General features: G+C 36.5%; 1 protein-coding gene across 1 annotated transcript in view; it reads right to left on the bottom strand.

The window, feature by feature from the left end:
* Positions 1-22757, bottom strand: part of LOC150100907 (transcription termination factor 5, mitochondrial-like) — a 30547-nt gene extending 7790 nt beyond the window's left edge. Inside the window, exons 1-2 of the mRNA XM_090401495.1 lie at positions 22467-22757; positions 10184-10596 (exon numbers count right to left, since the gene is read on the bottom strand). Coding sequence (XP_090257621.1) covers positions 10184-10566 — 383 coding nt within the window. The 5' untranslated portion in view covers positions 10567-10596; positions 22467-22757. The remainder of the gene's footprint in view (positions 1-10183; positions 10597-22466) is intronic.
* Between the last annotated feature and the right edge of the window lie 3532 nt (positions 22758-26289).

Genomic DNA, 26289 nt, shown 5'->3' with positions numbered 1-26289 from the left:
GTGGGATTTAATATCCCCTTAATTTAAGTAATATTTTCATTGCCGAAATGAAGCTTATTAGCTCTTTATACTTAAGTTAACATCCACCTTGAAGAATACAAAAATTACATCTGCAATCATCTGTACAGAGTCTGGATTGGAAAACTAAGCTTTGGATGCTCTTTCACATAGGATTAGATGGAAGAAGACATCAATATTACACAGAAGTCTTTACGTGTCTGAGAGACTATTTTTAGAATCAGCATCTGCAATGCACACTATCCCAATTTCTAAGTATGGTTATTTGCCAAATTTGTTCAAATGAGACAGGCATTTTGAGACCTGATAGCCAGACTTTCCAAAATTGGTGCCGTTATGGTTACACAGCCCATAAAAGACACTGTGTAAGGACATTGGTTCTTACATAGTAGTTCTGAGATGAAGCATGTATACAGAGTCAAATGAGGAGAACTGCAGATATGCTCAGAGGAGGGAGGAAAAATGAGGTAGAATGAACAGAGTGATTGAAGTATTGGATATGAGAAGTATATGTTAATAGGCAAAAGATGGAAGTGGTAGTAGGAAGAATGACTTGGTTGGGAACAAGGAACATATGAGACTGGATATCAGGAAGTGAGGATAGTAAAAGATTACAGTGTGCTAGGAAAGATAGTCAGTATGTGGCCAAGGTATGATAACGATGAGATGAAGGCAATGAACAAAGATCATGAAAGGTATGCTAATGAAGCTGTGCAAGAAGAAAGGAGTGCATTCCGTGAATATGTGTGTGATGAATTTGAGGGATGGATGGAATTATATAAGTGAGACAAATTGTATTTAATGGTTTTGGTGAGAACTGGCTAGAAAGGAGAATAATGACTACAGCGAACAGATCTCAGGAATAAATTTAGTTTAATCCTTTATCCAAGTGTGAGCAAACAAAGTTTGCACCTGAAAATATCTTCAGGACTGGGGTAAGGTAGTACAACACCAGGCAACTTGTAGCAAAGGTGGACCAAGCTAACATCACTCCTATCTCAGGAGATGCAAAACACATCTCCTTGCAGATATGTATAATGTTATGCCTTAAAGGAAGGGCCACTATCCAGACTAGTTTCAACCTTTATTGAGGTCTCTTCAGTGAGAGCCAGGCCCAGAAGTGGAGATACCAGGCAGAAGCAATGGCGAGATCATCTTTACCTGTAGGCGTTGCCAAAAGGTGTGCCACCTTTTTATTAAATTACTCTGGATTTATAGAAAGATGCTGAAAGTTGAATGGTCTGAGGAAGTAAGAGGGATTCATGGTGGACAGGGAGATAATGCATGAGAAGTGTAGATGAACCATGTAGAAGTGAATGTTTGAGAAACCAATTCGAATTACAGAATTGAAGAATTTGAGGAATGGCTGTGGAGGGGTAAGGAGTCACATCTGAGAAGTGGTATCAGTGGGGCATGTTACAGAACCAAAAATGAGCTATTATGTTTGTTTAGGAATTCCAGAAGTATTTGAAATAAGGGGAATGAAATTGTTGCACTGAAACAAGTGAAAAGTGAAACAAAGGAATAAATGAGATGTGGTTGGGTGAGGAAGGCATCCTGACAGGAATAAAGATTAAGGGGTATGATGTTTTTTGTGAAGACAGACAGGGCAGAAAGAGAGGAGGATTGCTGTTGAAAATAGCAAAGGAGTTATGCCCATTCAAGATGGAGATGAAGTAATTAATAGTTTCCACTTATACTTCACGCCTTACCCTTAAAACCACTATTGGTTTTAAGGGTAAGGCATGAAGGGTATAAGTGGAAAGAATAAAATATTTTGTCAGATGCTGCTATAGATCTGGTAATGTGGAGGACAGTAAGAAGGAAATTTATAAGCAAATTAGGTGATCATTATGGTAATACAGATTAGGATAAAAACCTCTCCACTGCTCTCCAGCCAAAGGGCTGCGGGTTCAAATCCTGCCGTAGACATGGATGTTTGTGATTGCTTGTGAAGATACTAGTGGTGGAGGTCGGGGTAGATGGCGTTGGTGTAGATGATGAAGGTAATTACGGTCGGTAGAGTGGTAGAAATGGAGATTTGTAGAGTAGGTGCCCTCCCTCGATGAGTCTTTGGACTCCCTGGAGTTGTTACACAATAATAATAATGATAATAAAATATGGCATCTGAGAGCAAAGGGAATGTATTTCTCATGTTTTTGAGAGGTAAAAAGGCAGCATGTAACAGAGGGCACATGAGGAAGAAAGGACTTGGATTTGATCATCTCATCAGAGGATGCTATTATAAATGGGATATCAAATCTTCCTCCAGTTGGTGAGTGACCATGAAGAGTGATCAGTGATCACCTGGGTGGTAGCCAGCAATATGAGGACTTCTATGAGAAAGGGATATATATGGAACTGTAAGGCAGGTGATTATGAAAAACTCGGGAGGCAGCATGCAGCAATATCATGGAATAAGGAACTAGATGGAAAGAAAATCAATGCTGCATGGCCACTACTCAAGAACTATCTAGTAGAGCCAAAGTCTAAATGTATTCCATTTAGAAATTGGCTTGGACTATTCCAAGGGTCAGGAGGTGAAATAAGGTAGATATGAAATAGATGAATGAAGAGGTGAGGCATGTAATCTGGAACAGGGCATTATGAAAGTAGCAAAAGGTGTGTGGCATTAATAATCAATTGCATGAGGAATACTAAGAGCAGGTGAGTCACACATTGAAAAAACAGATAGTTTTATCAATGTGGTCAGTAGAAGAAAGAATGATTATAGAAGGATGATACTGGTCAGTGAAAATGGTAGAATGATAACCTCTACAGAGGATATAGTTGAGATATTAAATGAGCAATTCATAAATATATTTCATGCAGAACTTGAGTAGAGTGGGAAGGGTGGAGGAAGGACTGAGTAGGAGGTATATAAGGAAATGAGTCAACTTAATAAGGATGTAAGGCTTAATGATATATTACCAGGGATTTCGAGAGAATGTTCCAGGAAGTTAAACAGTTTTGACATACCTTATTAACACGAGTATTATGCTGGACCAATTTTCAAAGAAGTAGAAAGAGCAAACTTATTTTGTTTCATAAAGGTAAGACTAAGGCTTCAAGTTCTGGTTACAGTGTTAGAGAGGACCAAGATTAAGAACTGGGTTGATAACAGACATATTCTCTGATGGACAGTATGAGTTCTAAAGGAAGATAATATTTTGGAATAGTTGTTTTGGTTTTATAGCTAAAACAACTAAGGCAATGAGGTCAGTGTATTATGCCTGTAAATTATGTCTCTTTCTGGCTGGTTTGCCTGTTTTGCAGGATAAAAAATCAGAATTTCCAGGAGGGGAAAACTCTTCGACCTCTGTATGAGATTGGCTAACTCATCTTCAGTTGAAAAGACTGTAGAAAAGTTCATGTCCTGAATGGGATTTGAACCCAGCTCTTTCTAACCAAAGGATATTGTCAACATTGACTGAGTCATGAAGGCTCCACCACAGCATAATGAGCTATGTATTTGACAGTGGGACCTCTCATGATGATTCCGATTTCGTGGAGGTCTGATGATAATAATAACAATAAATCATGACATGTGAAAAACATGAATTAAAAATACACATAAAATAAGTAATAATGTATAGTTCATTAGTATATAATAAATACTGTATTAACACACACTATTAGTAAAATTAAAAACAGTAACATTTTAAAATATTGCACGGTTTTTTTTTTCTTATTTTTGATAGTTCAGAATTTTAAATAAATAGTTTCCAGAGATTTGATGCAACAAGTTAAACAGTGGACTAATGTCCTTTAACTGCTGTTGGTTAGTTTTGTAAATAAATGATTATCAGAAAATTTTGAAGAGTGATATCCAAATGTTTGAAGATGATGCTAAGCTGGGTAGAGTAATATGGAACAATTATGATAAAGAATTCGAAGCAGACTGTTGTTATTGACAAATGATTATGAATATCAGTTCAATGTTGCCAAAGACAAAGTTATGTATTCTACGTTGAAGAATTTCTGGAAGGCATATTACATTGATGAGATTTTGTTCCACATCCTTACAAAAAGTTTGAATTTGGCTCTATGTATAGCAAAGATGGCAAAAATATTAAAAAAAAAAAATACAGAAGATAGCAATGATATGTAGAATGCTAATATAAAGATACAAAATATAACACTAATATAAAGATCATTGTATCTCTTTATGAGGCTTGATATGATCATGCCTGGATCACATCAAGATGTACATATTTATTAAGGCTTGATACAATCACATCTACTGTACTCTGATGTAGTTCCCAAGGTTCTGAGGGATGAAAAACCAGTAGATAGAGTATAGAAGCAAGTGACCAAGATGATAATGGAATAGTAAAATGTTGATCATGAGGACAAATTAAGGTGTTGCATATGAATCCTGGAAAACAAGCATAGGAGACCTCATATGATAGATAAAGAAGCTGGTAACGAATTTGTAAGAAAGAGACGAGCGAAATCTTTTAATATATCCTTTTTAAACCCCCCCCCCCCTCCTCTTACCATAGATAAGGGGAGAGAGAGAGAGGAATCAAGAGTCATTCTTATAATCTTAAGTGCTTTCAAGGAAAAGAACGAGTAGCCATAGTATTCAACACAAAATACGAGGCTCGTCTTCTTGAATGGCAGGCAGCGTCAAGTAGAGTGATTTGGGCAAATATCAGAATAGGGAACTGAACAATGAGACTTATTTGTGCTGATGGTCCCACAGAAGGCTCTACTAAGGTAGAAGTGGAGGAATTTTTTGGTCCTTGTTGGGGATCTAAATAGCAGAGTAGGAAGTGATTGTCAGACATATGGAGTTGATCAGCATCTTTTCATAGCTGAATATCAAATTTCCAAACAGCCAGCTTCTCATCCTCTTTAGTCCCATTTACATTTTTTCTTTGGAACAAATCTGTTCAATCTACGGTATTAGCACATACCTCGTACAAAAATGTTTTGGAAAAATTTGGAGAAAAGAGCAAAGCTAATATTAATGGCAAATACCTATTGGATATCTGCTCAGGACATGGACTGGTTATTACTAATACCATGCTCCAACATAAAAATGTGCACAAATTCACATGGAGAGAAGAGCCAAGGAATATGAAAAGTCTTATTAACTATGTTATTGTTGATAGTGATGTTTACTCCCTGGTGCAGGACACCAGAGTGTACAGAGGATTTGAAATTGGAAGTGATCACTATTTAGTCTTGAGCAGGATAAAATTGAATTTCATATTGAAAAGAATAACACGTAAGAAAGTTTTAAAGCGAATCAAAGTTGAGCTGCTCTCAGAAGTTAACTGTAGACTAAAATACACAAAGATTATTGAAGAAAAAATGAAAGAGTTTGAGAACAGCAACCAAACCTTTGAGATTCAGTGGCAAGCCCTGAAGAAAACACTAATTGATTCAGCTAGAGAGGCATTTGGTGACGTTGTCTGCAAGGATATAAAAATCAGAACTCCATGGTGAACACAAGAAGTTAGAGGCAGTGAAAGAAAAGAAGAAAGCATATCAAAAGTTCCTGGCAGATAAGTCAGCTTGTGCTATAAGAGAATACAGAGAAAATTGTAAGAAAGCTAAACACTGTGTAAAACTAGCTAAACAAAAATCATGGGAGAAGTTTGGTAAGAACATAGAAACTAAGTATCAAGAAGGTGGCAAGATATTCTGGAGGTTGTTGAAGAAGCTCAGAAATGGAGGAAAGAGTGCTGTAAAAGGAATTAGAGATGATAAAGGTGACATGAAAACAGGAGAAAAAGATATCCTTGAAGTATGAAGTACTTCGAAAAATTGCTAAACGAAACAAGCAGTGATAGCACAGCATTAAAAAACACTCAACCGACATACAGCCAGGAATACATATCCGTACTTGAAGTAGAAAAAGCCATCAAAGGCTTAAAATGTGGAAAGGCAGCAGGAGTAGATGATATTCGACCAGAAATGCTGAAGTATGGTGGTATAAAAGCCTCACAGTGGCTGCACTGTATAGTTCAGAAAGCCTGGACAGAGAGACAAATTCCTGATGATTGGAGTAGAGCTCTAATAGTACCCATATATAAAAAAGGAAATAAAACTGAATGTGAGAATTACAGAGGTATTTCCCTACTGAGTGTTCCTGGCAAGATGTATGCAAGTATACTTGAGAAATGGTTGAGAAGAATTGTGGAAGAAAAGCTTAGTGAAGAACAAGCTGGATTCAGGCAAAATAGAGGCTGTCAGGATCAGATCTTCACTTTACGACAAATAGTTGAGAAAGCATGGGAATATAACAAAGATCTGTATTTAAGTTTTGTCGATCTGGAAAAGGCATATGACAAGGTGCCAAGAGAAAAGCTATTCAATACACTACAGTTATATGGTGTCAATGGGGCATTATATCAAGCAATTCTTAGTCTTTATTTGAGTTGTAAGTCAGCAGTTACAATTGAAGTAAGTACAGGAAGATGGTTTAATGTTAAATCTAGTGTGAGACAAGGATGTACATTATCCCCTCTGTTATTCATTATCTATATGGATCACATTATGAAGGAAAGTGGTATTAAACATGATATCAAAATTGGAGATGTTAATGTCAGCTCTTTGCTTTATGCGGACGATGCTTTACTTCTAAATAAATCCGCTACAAGTTTGCAAGATTCCCTGACTAAATTGAATAACTGTTGTAATAGATATGGTATGAAAGTCAGCAATAAAAAGACAAAGACAATGAAAATAGGTAGAATTGTTGAAAATGTCAACTGTGTTTTGAATGGGGAGCCTGTGGAACAAGTAAAACATCTCAGCTACTTAGGCACGATTTTTACTGTAGATGGTAAATTAAATATGGAAATAGACAACAGAATCAACAAAGCTGGTATTGTAGGAAGTCAATTAAATAAATTCATATGGAATAAGAGAGAAATTAGTCGGAATACTAAATTAGCTGTATACAAGACAGTGTTCAAACCAGTTTTAACTTATGGATCTGAGAGCTGGGTCAGAAGTAAAACACTTGACCAAAGACTAGAGACTGGAGATATGAGAGCCCTGAGAAAGATTAGGGGCATGGACAGATGGCATCAATGGCAGTATCATATTAAAAACAAGGATATTAGGAAAGAACTTGACATTGTCAGCATTCAGGAATGGATTACCAGAGCTAATCTCAGGTGGTATGGTCACTTGAACAGAATGGGAGAGGAAAGATTAGCAAAACAAGTGTTCTCTACCAGGTTGGCAGAAAAACGACCCAGAGGAAGACCAAAATATAGGTGGATTGATATGGTACAAAGTGCCTTAGATGGTAGAAATGTAAGATCTGATAATGTTGGGGTCTTGACAAGTAACAGAATGATTTGGAGGAAAATTGTAGATAGCAAGTTAGTAATGAGGTAAATTTTTCATGAAGTACTATCATATCCTGTACACCCCTTGAGGGTACATGTCAGGAATTTGATGATGATGATGAAAATCTAGATTTTCTTTTGGTGGATAGAGAGTAAGATGAATAGAATGTGAGAGTGATGACTGCATCATATGTGAACAACTTTAAGGAGGGTATGGCACGTAGGGCATGTGTGTATAAGTAGATCCCTGCCATGATAAGTTACCTAACTCCTAGAGGTACACATATAATATTATTATTATCGGTCTTCCACTGGGAGATTTACATTCATCTAGTATCCCAATGGAAGACTGTGGCATTCATATTCATTTTCATATAATTATAATAAAATTTCATATAATAATCTTCCTTTTTATAGCATTTTATCTTGCCTGATGCAGGGTCTGCTATGATTATGTGACTATGGGAAACCCAAACCAGCTTGTTGGCAGAGTCTGGCATTCAGAGTGGGGGGACAATTTTTATGTCTGTAAATGTGTGTTCACGGAGCCAGTTTGCCTGTTCTGGGGAACGAAAAACCAGAGTTTACAGGCAAAAAAACCTCCTACCTCCATATGAGATCCTGGCTAACTCACCTTTAGTTGAAAGAGACTAGATAAAGGTTCCTCATATCTTGGACAGGAATCGAATCCAGGTTTTTCTGACTGAGCTACAGAGGCTCTAATTTCATATAATAATAATAATAAGAAGAGCCTGTTATAGCTTGGTGGAAGTGACATTTGAATTCACAGTGCTAGTAAACCCAAAGAAAGACCTAAATTCAATTTTAGTCACCAAACCAAGGAACTTTTTCTAAGCCTTGCTTTGATCGGTTCCTGATTTAGCTGATCTCTGCCATGAGCAAGCAGGTGTTTTTCTTCCTGGAAACTTGGGTTTTTTTATCCTGCAAACTCTAGAAAATTGATTGTAGAATCCATGCTATTTCAGATAATATTGTGTTAGAGACTATGAGATGGCTGCACTTACAGCCATCTCCTGACCAGATCTCCAAATGCCAGACAGGGCTAAAACAGCCTTGCCTACTACTCCCTATAAGGGAATAAAAGCTGTTAGTGTACTGTCCGACCACAGATGTGAGACCCTCGGCTGGCAATGTGCCAAGAAAAGTCAATTCGTGTTAAAGGGGAGAAAGGAATAAGGTGATGTACAAATTTGTTACCAACATTCAAAATCACATGCTTTATACATAAATTTTCCAACTGTTGTACAAGCAAAATAATTACCACTTTAATAACTAGAATTTTCATAAAAGAAATGTTAATTTTCAGACATATAATAATAAACACTCATCCTGCGAAATGCGTTGATTACCCTATTATTGGAATGGATTCTCCTTTTTCTGACATGTGCAGAAGTGTCATGGGGTCTCACATCTGTGGTCGCACAGTATATTGGATAATAGCAATTGTTATCAGCCAGTTTCAATTGATGTTATTAAGAATTTTATATATATTTTTATGTATTTTAATAACTTAATCAAAGAACATTTTTGGATTTTCAAACAAACAAGAAAAAAAAAATTAAAAAGTGACAGAATGCAAGAATTAACTTTTTTAGAAAAAGTTATATCATGGAAGGAAAAGAGGAGCCCAAGCATAAAGTAGTTACAATTCATGCCTCTGGTGATAGAAGCAATTCTTATAATTGATTCTTATAATACAATTCTTATAATTTTCATGTGTAGGAAGGATATGTTATGCATAAATTCTTTTTTGACAAAGGGGTTTTCGAAATTAGAAAAGATCATTCAATGACACTTTGCTGCATGTGTTTGAGAGATGTGGCAATCATTGGATTTATCCATTTCAAACAGAATATCGGCATGATTTATGCATAGGCTGTTTCTTGGAAACAATGTATGCATAAACTTGGAATAAATTCATAAACAAAGTTTCACACGTATTAACAAAACAAATTTTGTTATTCATTCATGAAATCTCTATAATATAATATACAATACTATCTTTGTTCTCTCTTTCTTATGCTCTTTCATATCCTATACCACTCACCGGACATTTCTCCATTTTGCTCTAGCTCACACTGCTGTAAGTTAGCAGTGTGAGCTTGAGTAATGAAAAAAATATTCACAATATTTTTTTCATTACTTCTGTCTTGTTGATCTTCTTAATCATCATTGCTTCATTCATACCATTTGAATTGCTATCTCTTTCATTCATTCTATATTTGCATTATTCAAAATTTCATCAACTTTGTTACTATTCATAACACTGATAACTTGCTTCCAGCCCAATACACACTTCTGGCCCTCTTCACAATTTTCAAAATACTTTTGACACTTTTACCATCATCATTCTCCATACAGAAATTCCTTATCAATGCTATGGATAATTCTTTCTGTATTTTCTTCTATAAAGTTATTGGAGTTATGTGGATAGAAGTAAAGGAGTGGAATGCCAGCCTGGTTGGTCAAGTGGTTAGTGTATCTGCTCTCTAGCCAAAAGGCTGCTGGTTCAAATCCTGCTGTGGGCATAGATGTTTGGAATTTGTCTGTGAAAATACCAGTGGTGATGGTGGATAGTAGATGGCGTTGGTGTAGATGATGCGGTTTGCTGCAGTTGGTGGACGGAGAGTTGTAGAGTAGGTGCCCTTCCTCGATGAGTCCTTGGAGGTGTAACATAATAATAATAATATTGTGAATGTGAATGAAATTAAAGGGTGTAAGTATGACATGCTATTGTTTGAGTGAGATTTCCTACAGTCAGCCTATTAACTCATGAAGATATGCTACTAATAATTATAAACAGTAATAATTTTCTGAAGGAATTTCCCTACCTTTGTATGGTTCGTAAATTAATGCAGCAAATCCCTATCTCTTTTAAACACTGAATTCGTTCCGTAACAGTTTGTGGAGAAAGGGAAATAACTGCAGGATACTGTGAAATATCATTCAAATCAAGTTTTTTTAAATTAAGCATAGTTCTTTTAATTTCTTCTTCTTGAATTCTAATGAGATGCTTTTTTTTCCCTATAAGTGAGCAAACAGAAACAGGTGAGCATCCTATTACATCTGCTGGCTTTTGAATATGAACAGTGGCTTCTATTTTCATTTCATTGATAAATCTAGGAGAGCATGAAGATAACATGGAGTTTGATGACATCTGAATGCAATTACAAAAAAATTTCCACTTATGTTTCTTTACGTTTCTAGTCATCATTATGGGATGTTGGCTCCAAAAACAGAGAAACTGAAAAAAACATTAAAACATTACTTTTAAGTCAGAATATTCAATTTAGGCTGAATCATTAAGTATTCAAACTTTTATATGCCAGGTATATGATATATTTAGATGAATGAGTTTGAATCATCCATGAAAATGCTTTAAGCTTCAACAATAAAAATATGTATACAAAGCCTGATCAATAAATATGGTAACTAATCCATTGGGGGGGGGGGTTCACTTATGAACTACTGTAATAAAATGCCCTGCAAAATGAAGAAACTGGAATAGCAGAATGAATGAATGAATGGTGACAGCGAAGATACAAAAGATGTCAAAATAAGTAAATATGAGCATAAAAATAGGGGGGGGTAAGGAATGAACTGATGAGGTTGGGAAGTAAATAAAGGTGGTTGCAGAATGAGGTAGGACAATTTTAGAAATGATTGCTAGCTGAAATGGAAGACCAAATGCTATGATGATGGAGGAGGGAGAGAGACAAAATGTGAAATAATGAATACACTGTTATATGTGAAGTCCTCCCTGTGAAGAATGATGTAAGAGTAGAATAGTGTGTTTGTAAGAAGAGGCAATAAGAAGGACAAAGGACTGCAAACGTGATAAATTAATACCATGGAAAGGGTAAAGATCAGATTATCCAGAAACCCATTATAGAGACCAAACATGATACTTTTGAAACCATTGCCATTTCAGGCTTCCAATAAGTAATGATGATAAAAAATCAAATATACCATAGTGGGATATGACACCTAACCTGGGGATTGAAGATGCTATCCATTTGGACAACTAGACTGGCAAGATAGAATTATGAGTATGTTATTAAAAAGCAATAGTGGAAAGCCAAAAAAAATAGTAATAAATGCCATGACCTTGAAGATGCATAGAAAGAGGGGCCTTGAGACTATAGATGCATGGGATGTCTGAGGAGAAGTGTGAGGGAGAGAGATAGAGAGAAAGAGATGTTTATTAGAAATGAACATTTCTAATAAACATCTCTCCGGACAGGAAAATGAGAGACAGTCAAATGGATGCACTTACTCTGACTGTATATGCTATCAAAATAAATGTAAGATGAATGATAAAGAAGTGAAAAGTACCATGAATATGAAGGAGAACAAAGTCACATTTCAGAAGGATGACGGTAAACAGAATTTTAAGAAAAAATAAGAGCAAAGAGAATGTTATCCAGGTTATGTATACTGAAGTCACGAGTATTAGGAACAGAGGAGAGTAGATTATAATTTTAAATCTGGAAAAGGCATATAACAAGGTGCAAAGAGAAAAGCTGTTTGAAATGCTACAATCATATTGTGTAAGTGGTATGTTATACTGAGTTAATACAGTCTATATATGAGTGGTAAGTCAGCAGTTAGAACTGAAGGAGATATAAGAGGATGGCTGGATGCTAAATCAGGTACAGTGAAATCTTTGTATTATTTCCCTTTGCCATAAATGAAATTTATGACACAAAGAGAAATAATTAAACAATGTTTAATTACTTCTCCTTGTGCATCAATGTAAATTATTCCATTAAAGTGCAACATGAAAGTGATATTAAACTTGATATCAAAATTGGAGATGTTAATCTCAGCTGTTTACTTTATTCAGATGATGTTATACTCCCAAATAAATCCAGTACAAGTCTGCAGAATTCCCTAACTAAATTGAATTGAACTGCTATAATAAAAATGTATGAAAGTCAGCAATAAATGTATGAAAGTCAGCAAGCTTTTGGACTGGATGGTATTTCACCACGAGTTTTGAGAGAATGTGCTAGGGAACTGACAGTGCCTTTAACCTGGCTTTTCAATGAAAGTCTGGCTTCGGCAAAGGTGCCCAGGGAATGGAAGGAAGGTAAGATAGTGCCATTGCATAAGGGTGGTAACAGACTGGAAGTGTCTAATTATAAACCAGTCTGTGTGTCATCAGTAGTTGTTAAGATCTTAGAGAAAGTAGTGAGGGACCGTATACAAGAACATTAGATGAGGGAAAGGCATATACTGCAATTTTCTTAGACTTAGCAAAGGCATTTGACAGGGTTCCACATGATAAGCTGATATTTAAGTGGCAACACATGGGTCTGGATGTCAGATTGGTCAACTGGATTCAGGATTGGCTGTCTGATAGGTATCAGAGAGTTGTGTATGGTGGAGCAGTTTCAAGGAGACAGAAGGTTACAAGTGGGGTCCCACAGGGCTCAGTACTAGGACCTATATTGTTTAACCTTTATATCAATGACATTGCCAATGGATTGCAAGGGGATATTCAGTTGTTTGCAGATGATGAGAAGCTGGGAAGGATTATTAGTAATAGTGCAGATGTGGTAGCCCTGCAAGAGGATTTGAATAAGCTAGATAGATGGGCAAATGAATGGGGATCAGTTTAATGCAGCAAAATGTAAGGTCTTGAGGTTTGGGAAACATCGATGGGATGCTGCATACTCTATGGGAGGAGTTATACTGGAAGAAGTTGGGGAGACAAGAGATCTGGGGGTTGATGATTGATAGAAACCTGAAGTTTAGGGGACACATTGCAAAGGTGGCGAAGGTAACACAGAAGATTGCTGCAATTATGAGAAGGACACTGACCTGCAGAGATAAGAGGGTTATTATTCCATTGTATAAGTCTCTGATCAGACCACACTTGGATTATTGTTCTCAGATTTGGTCCCCAGGATTTGAAGGGGATAAATTAACTGTGGAAAAGATACATAGACGGATGACAAAGATGGTCTCAGGACTGTACAAGGATAGTTATGAGAATCGGCTGAGGGAATGTGGACTGCAGAGTTTGGCAGATAGAAGAAGGAGAGGTGATATGATTGAGACTTTTAAACTGTTGAGAGGTGGTTACAGGGTTGACACTGGGGAGTTTTTTCACTTTGTTGAACAGCGGGAAGGAGTGATGACAAGAGGCCATCCCTGGAAGTTACGAAAGGAAACTGTGAGCAAGAGGGTGAGGAGTGGTTTCTTTGCATGGAGGGTGGTTGAGTCGTGGAATGCATTGCCTGATAGAGTGGTGAAGGCAAGAACGGTCAATGAGTTTAAGGAGTGGTATGATAGACTTTGTGTTTCTTAGGGGGAACCTCCCCTCGATGAGTCTTGACAGACTTTATGTTCTTAGGAAGGACCTCCCACGATGAGTCTTTTGACTCCATGGAGGCCTGAATAATAATAATAATAATAATAATAAACAAACTGTTTATTTTATTCATAGCATTCATTTATTCATAATTGTTTATTCACATCACTCCAAATTTTAATTTTAATGAAACACAAGGATTTAATGAAATGGATTTTTCAATCCTTTCCTTAAATGTGAACAATGACTGGACTACTTGTGTACAGAAGTTATTGACTTCACATCAATATTTTATAAATACCTCTTTTGGAGCACATACCCAATTTCAATTACTTTTATGATTGCAAAATTCATTGAAATTATCACATAAAAATGGTATTTTCATCTAACTGATAAAAGAACATTTCTCATTTTTACAAATGCATTGCATTGACAACAAGCAGGAAGCTGAACCTTTAACTGCAACACTAAAAATCTGTTGAATATTTTGTAGTGAAACTGCGATAAGCTTTCACACACTAGGCATGTGGCAATCCTACTTTAAATGATTTTGGGACCATTATTGTTTTCACTCATACATTAATGGCAATGGGACTGGCTTAACTGGAGATATGCAGCTGCTTGCAGATAAAGCTGGAAAAAACAATGAGAAGCAGATGTGGCCGTGCAGCAGGATCTCAATAGACTATGTGAGTGGAAAAGTGAATGGAGCGATTCGTTTAATGTTGCAAAGTGAAAGGTCTTGAAATTTGGTAGGCAAGGTTGGGATGCAGAGTATACAATTAATGGAGAAATTTTGAAGGAGGTGGAAGAGATGAGAGATCTGGGTGTAATGGTGAACAAAGACTTGGAGTTTCAGGGTCACCCTGCTAAAACTGTAAAAACATCGCAATGGATTATGGCAATGATGAGGACACTGGCATGCAAAAGCAAAGAGGTTATGGTTCTTTTGTATAAGGCTTTGATCAAGCCATATGGACTACTGTGCACATGTTTGGCTGCCTGGTTTTCAAAGAGATGAGAATGTATTGGAGAGAGTCCAGAGAAGATTTACCAAGTCATTGTCATTCCTATGGAATGTCAGATATGAGAAGAGATTGAGAGAATGCAACTTACAGAGCCTTGTGAATAGAAGAAGAAGAAGAGGGGATATGACAGACATCCAAGTTGATGAGGGGTTGTTACCAGATTAATATGGAGGAGATTTTTCATAGAGTAGAGGGAAGCAAGGGTAGAACTAGAGGCCATCTCTAGAAGCTGTATAAGGAGGGTGTGAGCAAGAGAGTGAGAAGCAAATTCTTTGCATGAAGCGTGATTGGTAAGTGGAATGCATCACCTGAGAGTGTAGCGAGTGCAAAAACTGTGAATAGGTTTAAAGCATGGTTTTATGATCTTTTTGCATGAGAGAGAGTATAGACCTCCTGCAATGATTCCTTTGACTCCATGGAGGTCAGGTAATAATAATAATGAGTGAAGAACAGCACTGAATCCTTGTTTCAAGCAAAGCAAAGGCTAGATCAGCTTCTCATTAGTTTCATCTCATAAGTGCAGACTATATTATACTTGACATGAAATTATATTATTGGTTTAATATAATTTGTGGAGTGTCGCGAGTGAAAGAGTGGTATATTTGAACTGTACTAAGAAAAGTGTTTTAAAACAGTGTATAGTGTTACTTTTTATCATAAATTACATTTTTTCATGCTGGATACAAGTGTCCTTCAGTAGTTTGTTTATTGTGTTTTGCTACTTGTTCCTACTGGTTCTGCTTTTGAAAGCGGTGTACATATAGAAGCACATGTTGGTGGCATGAAAAGTTTTGGCACAAAGATCGAGTTCTGCCATTGATGACTTTTTCTTTCCTAGTAGATGCATTATGAAAATTGCTTCATGTATGCACTGAAAAATGTGAAAGATTTGTGGAATTTTAGATAAATGAAAAGAAGGAAAGCATCAATGTATGTGAAAAGTGTATTGATAAGTCAGAGCAATTAGAAATGGGAGCTAGAGTTGAGACTGTAGAAGAAGAGCTTAGGCAAGAGTTGGTGAAAATGAAAAGTGAAATGAAGCATCTGTAAGATGAGATGAAACACCTAAAGAAGAGATTGGCTGATGTGAATGAGGAGGAAGTAAACATTATGAAGAAAGAGTCAAAAGATAATTGTATGGGGACTCAAATCATTAGAGGTATCATGACTAATAAAGTACACAAAACATGCTTTCCTGGTGGAACAATGAAACAAATAACTGATGCTTTGTAGAGAAGGAAAGCATGTTCTGACAACAAGCAGGAGAGTGGATCCATGAAGATTAGAGAGTGCAGTATGAGAGATTTTCTGATCAGGCCAAGATTAATTCCAGGGAATTCTTCAACTATATGGCAAGCAGGAGAAAGAATAATTATGGCAAGTTGACATTGTTGCACAGTCATGGCAGCAGAGCACCCATCAGGCCAAGATTAATTCCAGGGAATTCTTCAACTATATGGCAAGCAGGAGAAAGAATAATTATGGCAAGTTGACATTGTTGCACAGTCATGGCAGCAGAGCACCCATTAGCAAAGGATATGGTGGTATTATTGAATAAGCACTTTATTAACATATACTATACTGGTGTAAATGATGCTGTGAAATACAGGATCTTCAAAAAGAATGTCCTGATTTGAAAATTGTATATCTCTGCAACTATGAACCACAAATGAATGCAACTTGCACCATTTGTAATTGTGATGAGTGAAACTTTAGGCCTTACTTCATACTTGGTAATTTATTTCGTAACTGTACCACATTTTCATTATTAAATATAATTATTTGAAATCAGGTCATTCTTTTTGAAACACCCTGTATATAGAAGGGAGGCAAGCATTAGGAGAATTGGAAGTGAAAGAATCAGAGGGTATCAGAAGTTGATTGGGTTAGATGTTAATAAGACTGTGAGAATGGATGATATATCACCATGTGTTCTTAAGGAACATGCACAACAGTTAGCTATGCCATTGACCTGGTTATTTAATGAGTCTTGCAGTAAGGTTCCTAAGGGGTGGAAAGAAGGGAAATAGTACCACTCCACAAGCATGGCCTAAGGACAGAAGTTTCCAATTATAGACTAGTCTTTATAACTACAGTTGTAGTCAAGGTCAACGTTGGAGATATTGGTTAGGAATAGAATCGAGTTGATGGGCATAGTACTTTTTATGATGATCAGCATGGATTTATAAAGGGTAGGTCTTTGGGAAGTTTTTGGTATTAAGACCATAATATAATATAAATAAGGAGTTTATTAAAAATAAGCAATTAAAACCTGACAAGTTTCCTGCATCATCAGGGGTAGTGGTACATGAAAGTTTTACACAACAAAAGCCTATTAATGATTAATTTTTTTTTTTTTATGTTGAGCCCATATATGAGAGGTTGGTAGATCAACCTATAGTACATTAGTACTGTGTATGGGTTGGGAAAGAAGGTACTTGGTCACATTAGATTTGAATGACTGTAGATTGTATTCCCTAGGGAACACATCAAGGGGAAGACTGTTCCATAGTATAGTAGTTGCAGGGATGAAGGAGGAAGAGAAGAAACTTGTTCTGTGGGTTTCAAGGTGCACTGTGTAGGGATGTTGAGCAGCAGCTGCACGTGTTCCAATGAGCTTAGTACCAAGTGGGGGAATTATTGATGCTATTTTGGATGAACATTTTCCATGGAAATATTTGTAGAAGATATATAGTGAAAAGACCGCTCATCTGTGTGAAAGTGGGGGGGGGGGAGTGAGTTGGCAAGAAATGGGTCATTAATAAGTCTGATTGCTCTCCTCTGTATGGAGTCGAGCAATTTGAGGGAGCTTTTGGGGACTCCACCCCATATGCGGGAGCAGTATTCGATGGTTGGGCAGATTTGTGATTTGTATAATGTTAATAGCTGTTGGGGTGAAGTAACGTCTTGAGCGAAAGAGAAATCCTAGTTTTTTAGAAGCTGCGGATGCAATGGTCGTTATGTGTTTGTGCTAGGAGAGGCTTGATGTCAGGATAATTCCAAGAGAAATCTCAGATTGTCTGGAAATTTGGGTATAGTCAAAATGGTTCTATTTTATGAGAAATGAGACAGTACTGAGTTTTATTTGCATTGAAATTGACTAGGTTATCTGAACCCCATTGGAGGATGGCTTGGAGGTCTGAATTAAGGGCAGTGGTGATTGCTGCTCTGTAGGCTGAGGAGAGTTGTGTGGAGTAAGGTTTATCAAAAGAAAGGGAGGAGTGCAATGTGCTGTCATCTGCAAAACTGTGTATTGGGGGTTGGAGGTAAGCAGAAGTAGATCATTGATATATATTAGGAGGGAGGGTTGGTGAGAGGACAGAACCTTGAGGAACCCCAGCATTAGTTGAATGGTGAGAGAATAAGGAGCTATCCATCACCGCACATAGTGAGTGTCCAGACAGAAAGCTGGCAATCCAATTACAGATGTCTTGAGATAGACCAAACGACGGTAGCTTGCTTAGTAAGCCCTTGTGCCAGATCTAGTCAAACACCTTGGAAATATCAAGTCCAACCACTTGAGATTCGCCAAACTTTTCCATGGCATTTGACCAGAGATGGGTGACACATGTGAGCAGATCTCCTATTGATCGGCAGCAACATAATCCATACTGGCGGTTGTTTATTAGACAGGTAGCTTCAAGGCAGTGTAGGAGTTGGGAATGGATGAGTTTTTCCATTACTTCAGATAGGACTGAGGTGAGCGAGATCGGGCGGTAGTTGGACCACAGTGACTTGTCACCCTTTCTGGTAATGGGTTGAATATAGGCCAATTTCCAGGCTGTGGGATAGATACCAGTGAAGTAAGACAGTGTATATCAGCGACATAGGACAGGAGACAGTTCTGGTGCACAAACCTTCAGGACAATTGGAGGAATGCCATCAGAGTCAGGAGACTTTTTTGTGTCTAATTTAGACAGTGTTTTGCTGATCTCTTTCTGGCAAAAGGATATAGGGTGCATTGTATGTTGGGCATCTAGAATGGTTGGGGGACATTTGCCATTGTCGATTGTGCATGCATTGGAGGCAAAGTGTGAGGCCAGGAGATTAGCATTTTTCTGTAGGAGATGATGCAATGGAGCCATCTGGATATGATAGAGATGGGAATAGTGTTGGGCAGAAGTTACAGCCAATTGCTTTGGTGAGACACCAAAAGGCTTGGCTGCCATTTGGACAGGCTGCTAATTTCCTGCTTTTTGCTCTTTCGAACTCTTTTCGAAGCATTGATTTTTTTTTTTTTTTGCATTTATTTCGGGCTTGGGTATAAGCTCTAAACAAGGATGGGGTTCTTGATCTGAGCCACTGATGGTGTATTTGGTTTTTTATTTATACTGAATTTGCAGTATTTGAATTTTAATCTGCTTTTGGAAAACCAGAGTTTAGTTAGGGAATGGCAGGTCAAAGTACTGTAGGGAATGTATGATTCCATGCCAGTGAGGATTACTTTGGTTATGAGTTCAGCGCATGTGTTTGGGTTGGAACAATAGTCTAAACATAGGAATGAGGCATAGAAGTTGCAGAGGGCTGTCGCACTTGGCACTGTTATAATGCTAAACTATTCTTGTATGGGAGTGGCTGTGTAAATGCTGTTGCATGGGGAGGAGATGAGCACTAGGTTGTGGTCAGAATTACCTAGCAAGCCCTCTACTTTCACTGTGTATCTGGAAGGGTCATTGGTCAGGAAGAGGTCTAGGGTGTTTGAAGAGTGGTTTGGGTTATCAGGTATTATTTTTCTGATCTGAACGAGTTGTGTAAGGTCATTAGTGATGGCGAATATTTCAGCAAATCTGCCTGCAGGATCTGTAAAGCTGGAGGAGGAAAGTCAGTTGGTATTGTGGACATTAAAATCTCCTAAGAGGATGATTTCGCTGTTGGGAAAGTGGGACTGGAGAAAGTCAATTTTTAGGAAGAGGAAATTAAAGAGCTCAGAGTGGTTGGTTGCATTTGGGGAGCAATAGAGACAGCCTATGAAAATGACTGAGTTGGGTAGGGATATTTTCATCCAGAGAAGATCAAAGTTGGGTGATTCTAGGTTGGGTGCTCTCTGGCAAGGTATATCGAAGCAGATGTATGCGCAGCGCCACCCTTGAGTCAAAAGGAGTTAAAGAGTGTGTAGTTTGGAAGGTTCAGATGAATAGTGCTAGAGGGGGGTGAGATCTGAGTTTCTGCCAGAAAGAGTAATTACACATAATTAATTACACATAGTTATCCAAAACATATTAGATGTTTTGGATAACTTCAGAACTGTTAAATATAATTGATAAACCAGAATACAAATGATAAATTCGTTACTGTATGCATGTTGGAACGTTGCTAGTTGTTGCTATCATGTTTTGTGGTATCACACATGCTATATCCTAGGTCCGTGGCAGTTACATTTTTGATGAAAGAAGACCACACTTGATGTAAAATTAAGCCTTGATTTTTATTGCATTGTGTAGGGATCCTAAGCATTTGTGAGACTTCTTTAAATTTTCTTGTGATACGGTTATTATCAATATATGACATTTTTGTTTGTTGCCAGAGTACTTGATGGCCAGTAGTGGAATGCCAGGCCTGATTTATGCTCTCTTCTTTTTTCGACGTCTTTTGTGCGTTCAGACATGTGGATGTCTCCCGACCTTCCTGTCTGGCCTACATAACAAATGCCACAAGAGCAATGAATCTCATAAATGCCTGGTTTTTTCATGGGGTGATGTGGAGGTTTGGAGGAAATGTAAGAATATTGATATTTTTTGTAAAGATAAAAAAAGCCACTTTTATGTTTGTACTCGCAGAGCAATGCAGCCACTTTGTCTGTGATATTCTTGATGTAATGCAACATGAATGCATTCTTGAAATCTTGGTTAAGTAAGGGAGTTGCAGGAGGTGTATTAAGAATTTTTCTGATCAACTTGGGTTCAAAGGCATTAAGTGTGAAGTTCTGTTTCAGGTAGCACAGTTCTTCATTCCTTTTATTTGATGTGCTTGATATATTGTATGCTCTGTCTCGTAAAGTTTTAATTATGCCTATCTTTTGCAATTGATGACGGTGTGAAGCAACATTTAAAATTCTTCCCATTGTGGTAGGTTTTCTGTATATGGAGAAAGATAAAACTTTTTTGTTCTCTGTTTACTTTGACAAGGATATCAAGTAAAGGTAATTTTTTGTGCTGTTCTAGTTCAAGAGTGAATTTTATATTGGGATGCAAGTTGTTCAGATAATCCGTGAAAGCAATCAGCTCATCCACCATTCCCTTCTCCTTCACAACTAGACTAGTTGTGAAGATATTTCATGTACTAGTTTTGTTTTCTAATGCCTGGGGAAAGGATTGAAACAAGAAACCAAGCAGAAAAACTTTTTCCAATTTTCTAATACACTTATAATAAGTGTACACTCACGCAACCAGTGCAGCCAGAAACAGATGTGTTACTTTGAATGGCCCATAGCCATAAACCTCAAATATATATGACAAAAAAAAAAAAAAATCATGTGGAACATGGAATGAACTGTCTCTGCTTCACTACTACAAAACAGTCCAGCAATCAATCTCAACCAGTTTAAACAAAAAACATTCTTTCTCCTATATAAAAAAAGGAATAATATTTTTATAAAAGAACAGAGACATTCAGAAACATGTGAGCAAAACAAAACCCAATCACAACATATAACCACAATTCACAACCTAAACACACATCTTTTTCTTTTTTTTTCGCCTTTCAGTTAACATGTTCTTCCTAAACTGCATATATAAAATCAGTTATTTTCAGTATGAGAAAATATTCTGCGGTTAAATGCAAGTGGGTTCTGTGGCTAGTATAGCACATCTTCTTCCTGTTATGATGTTCACTAACACCATCACAAAAAAAAATAAATAAATAAATCGGGTAGTTTATTGAACTGCTATAGTTTGCTACAAAAATGGACGTTTTCTATATCTAAGGATTGTATCTCACTATATTCCTCAAAAAGGAGTTGCTTTCCTTTTCATCTAAAATTTTATGCCCTATAACATTTTGGACAAACATAGAAATGCCTTCATTGAGTAAATACTAAAATACACATCATTAAGTTGTTGTTGTTTTTTTTTAATGCGAATCCTACCCATGAAATTTTGTAAATCTATCACATGTATTTAGTACTGGGGATGAGAATGACAATTAAATAAACCAGGCATCCTAGCTCGAGAGATTAAGCATACTTCAAGTCACATCAAGACTCCAATAATGAATTGTTGAAGTGAATGAATTGATGTGGCTAAAGAAGTATATTTAATCTCCAGATGGTGGTCTCACTTTCACAAATATTCATGGCATAGTGGAATTCAAGCCACAACTTGTTTATTGGAGAGTGGAGTTGACATCTATCAGCTTAAACTTTTACGCATTTTTTGCTCTCTGTCTTTTTTAAAATTTGTGCAGTTCTGATTAGGGTATGCATCTCTTCCTAATTTAATTAATTTGTTGTACTATTCAGAAATAGCGGATAATTTTGTCATGGAGCTTGCAAGGTGGAGAGCAATATAAGAGTACAATAGAAGCTATTTATGAAGTCTTCATCTTAAACTGGGTTCAAATAAAATAATGCAAGTTCTCCAATAATTTAAAGCAAAATCAGTGTGTTTCATAGCGACAGTTAATATATCTGTCACTATGAAATATCATATCACATAATAATGACTTTGATACCTTTAAATTCAGAAATGGGGGATACCACATAGCCTGAGTGGGAAATTATATTTTAATATGCTTTGCTTCATTTAGATAACTAACTTCTAATTTACTAACCTAACCAGGCTAAAACATGTGGGTACAGTCTCTAGCTGATTAAACCAACCTAAGTTGGTCTCGCTGTATATCTTGGGATCATCAATGATGTCTTGTAGTTGCTCATGTGACGATGTGATTATAAGAGTATAGATATTTTTAAGAAACTACCTTAAATCCGACTGTGTCAGAAACTATTTGTAATTCCATAGTTTTTTCTTGTCGTGGGTAAGAGTAATAAACATCATGTAAATTTTATATCCTATATTTTTAGAGAGTCTTCCATTTTTCGAGCTACGCTACCATTCCATATTTTCTACAGCAGCACCGTTTGCTATACTAGTGTGTACTTGCACGTACATAATTGTGCCCAATTTGTTCTCTTTTCACTTACATTTTTTAACTAGCGCTTTCTTCTGGATGTCTTGTGAAACGACGTTCTCATAATCAGATAATTTATATTATATTATACAAAAAAAAAAAAAAAAACAGTGAAAATACCTACTTGTGAAAATGTTTGTGAAATCAAGAAAAACTGTTCATTGAGTAATTGACAAAAATAAATTATTATTTTTGTCAATAATAAAAAAAAAAAAAACTATCCATACTTTTCTGTCTACATAGTAACAAGCACATGAGATGACGTTAGGAATGATGCAATGATTGAGGATATGACGTGTAACATATTTCCGATCACATTTTGACTCCTTTTCTATGTTGTCTTCGTACATAAATTTCGTAGATTTACTTTCCAGAATTACTAGATACTAGAACTTTCTGTCACAAATTTTAGCCCTCTCAAAGGTTACATAACAAAATGATAAATCCCTACATACTAATTACAAGTTTCCAAGAAAGGGAATAAAGTTATTTTAATCTCCCGTTTCCGTAAAATCAGATAGTAAGCACTTGGAGAAAAAAAAAAAAAAAAAATCAGCTAACGCCTTTTTTATTCCCGTAAACGGGAGTAGGCGAGGGAGAAAATATACAAATTAATTAAGAAAGCTAGGCTGCATGTAAAAGTAGTTAAATAAAAGTCATGAAAATAATATGATAAAGGTACAAATATGTTCTGGAGGCTATTGAAAAGCTTAGAAATTGAGAAATGGTAGAGCTTCTGCTACTAATGGCGCACCAAAAAGTTAAGCAAGCTTGAACGCGGTTAGTAGGCGGAAGATCTCAAACATTCGATGCTGTTGGCACACTCTCCCTCGATGAGTCTTTAGACTCCCTGGAGGTGTCACATAATAATAATAATATATATATATATATAAATCAGACCTGTAAAGGTGATATGAATACTGAGGATAACAATATTTTGGTTGTCTGGAGTAATAATTTGAAAAAAAAAATTAACAAAATAAGCAGTGACAGAAAAATACTATACAAGAGGAATGCAATCATCAATAGAAAAGGCCATCAGAATCCTGAAATGTGAAAACATTTGTTACTTTCAGGGAAGAATTGTGCAAAGATGCTTAAGAAACTAAGAAAAATTGTAAAAGGAATTTAAATTCAATTAGGTGTAAGTGAAGGAAGCATCTCATTAACTTTTCTTAATAATCTGTCATCGTCGTCAGCCATTGTCGATCCACTGCTGGATGAAGGCCTTTCCAAGATTACTCCCAAATTCTGTCCATGTCACTCCTGTAAATCTCATGATATCATCAATCCACCATGATTTATGTCGGAGTCATGGTCATTTTTCCTCTCGTGGAATCCAATCCAGTACTTCTTTTGTCCATCACTGATCTTGTCTTCGAGCAATATGCCCAGCTCATTGCCACTAAAGATGTTTCACTCTTCCTATGATGTCAGAGACTTTGGTTTGATTTCTTATCCATGTATTCCTTTTGTGATCCAATCTTGTGATACCAAACATACTTCTTTCCATACTAAATTGTGTTGTTCTTAATTTTTGAATTTCCTTTGCATTCAGCGTCCATGTTTCACAGCCATATGTCAGTATAGGAAGAATACAATGGTTAAAAACTTTTCTCTTCAGGCATAATGGTAGTTGGCTTTTGAATATTGAATGTAATTTTCCAAATGCTTTCCATTCAAGCATCGTGCCCTTTTAATTTCATCCATGATATTTTGTTCCATTGATGTCTGTTGTCCTAAGTATATGTAATGATCTACGTGTTTAATTTCCTCATTATTGATTTTTTTATTATTTCTGGTTAGACATAGCTATTGAACATAACTTGGGTATTCTTTAGGTTTACTCTTCCCAATCGAGAAGTTTGAATATTTCTTCTAGACATGCTGTGAATAATTTTGTAGATATTGTGTCACCCTCTCTTATACCTTTCTGTATTCCCACAGTAGATATGTTTCCATTGAGATGAATTGCTGCTGTGGCATTGGTGTATGCTGATTTGATGGTTCTGATGTAGGGCTCCTCCACTTGTTGGTTTCATAATGCTTTAAGTATTGCACAAGTTTTAAGTGAATCAAAGGCTTTCTCATAGTCAGTAAAACCAAGACATAGTGGTAATTGATATTCATTACACCGTTCAATAATCTGCTTTACAACTTGAATATGGTCCATTGTACCAAAGCCCCTTCGAAAGCCTGCCTGTTCTTTTGGTTGTGCTAGGTCCAGAGTCGCACAAAACCTATGAGCTAAGACTTTTGTAAACATTGTAGACCACTGATAATAGACTGATAGGTCGATAGTTCATCACGTCCTCTATCTTTTTTATGTATCAGAATTAGGGTAGCCTTCTTCCATGTTGTTTACATCATTTTTCTTCAGGCATAAAGTAAATAGTTTTGCCAAGAGTTTGTAGATTATTTCTCCACCTGTTTTTAGAAGTTCAACTATAACTCTGTCCTCACCTGCAGCTTTCCCATTTTGGAAGTTTTGGATGCTCTGTATAACTTCTTCTGGTAGAATCTGTAATAGTACTTCATCTGTGTTGTAGTTGTCTTCTTCTTCTTCATTTAATTCATCATCGTGATATAATATTGAGTAGAATTCTTCAATTCTTTTTGCTATAGCATATCTATCTCTGGTGATGGTCCGGTCTTGTAGTTTGACTGCAACCATCTATTTGCTGTTCATCAATTGCTGTTTGGCTTTTTTGAGACTACGGTTGTTTTCAATTGTTTTGTATGAATTTACAACTGAATTTTCTTATTTCTTCTGTGATACGTTTTCTGATTGTTTTGCACAATTCCGCATATTCAATTTTATTCTGTAGGTTAATTGATTGTTTCATTTCTCTTCGTTTCTTCATAAGCTGTTTTGTTTCTTCAGAGATTTTGTCTTGTTTCTGTTCTGTGGTACCAACTATTTCAAGTGAGCATTGTAGAGGGTTTTGGATAATGATGTCATTACTTTCTGATAGATCAGCATTGTCATCTATAATAAGATGTTTAAATCTATTATTTAGCTCGTGTTGGAATATATCTTTTTTAATGTTGAGTTTGTGTACTTCTATGTTTTGCTTTTATCTCCAAAACATTTTCTTCTTTCTTTTTGGCAGTTTATTTGGATTTTACTGTGTACCAAACGATGGTGACTTCCAACATTGAAGGTGTTTATAACAGAGCAATCTTGAAAGATGTTTTTCATTGCTGAGGATAAAGTCAATAATAATCTATATAGTTACATTATTATTATTGCTGCATGATGCATCCAAGAGTCCAAGGACGCATTACGTTATAAACGAGAGTGGCATTAAACATAAAATAAATAAATAAATCCGTTAATGCCATATCCAACTTTTGGAGACTGAGGAAGTTCAATCTCCACCGGTAGACAAGCAGAGATAGCTGGCTCAAGCCCATCATTAATTATGAGATGGAAAGCAGTCCATCTCCTTGTCTCTAACAC

Source organism: Typopeltis vanoorti, chromosome 12, assembly GCF_054136105.1.
Source record: "Typopeltis vanoorti isolate ZY-2024b chromosome 12, IOZ_Tvanoo_1.0, whole genome shotgun sequence".
Classification (NCBI taxonomy): Eukaryota; Metazoa; Arthropoda; class Arachnida; order Uropygi; family Thelyphonidae; genus Typopeltis; species Typopeltis vanoorti.
This window is presented reverse-complemented; position numbering and strand designations above follow the sequence as displayed.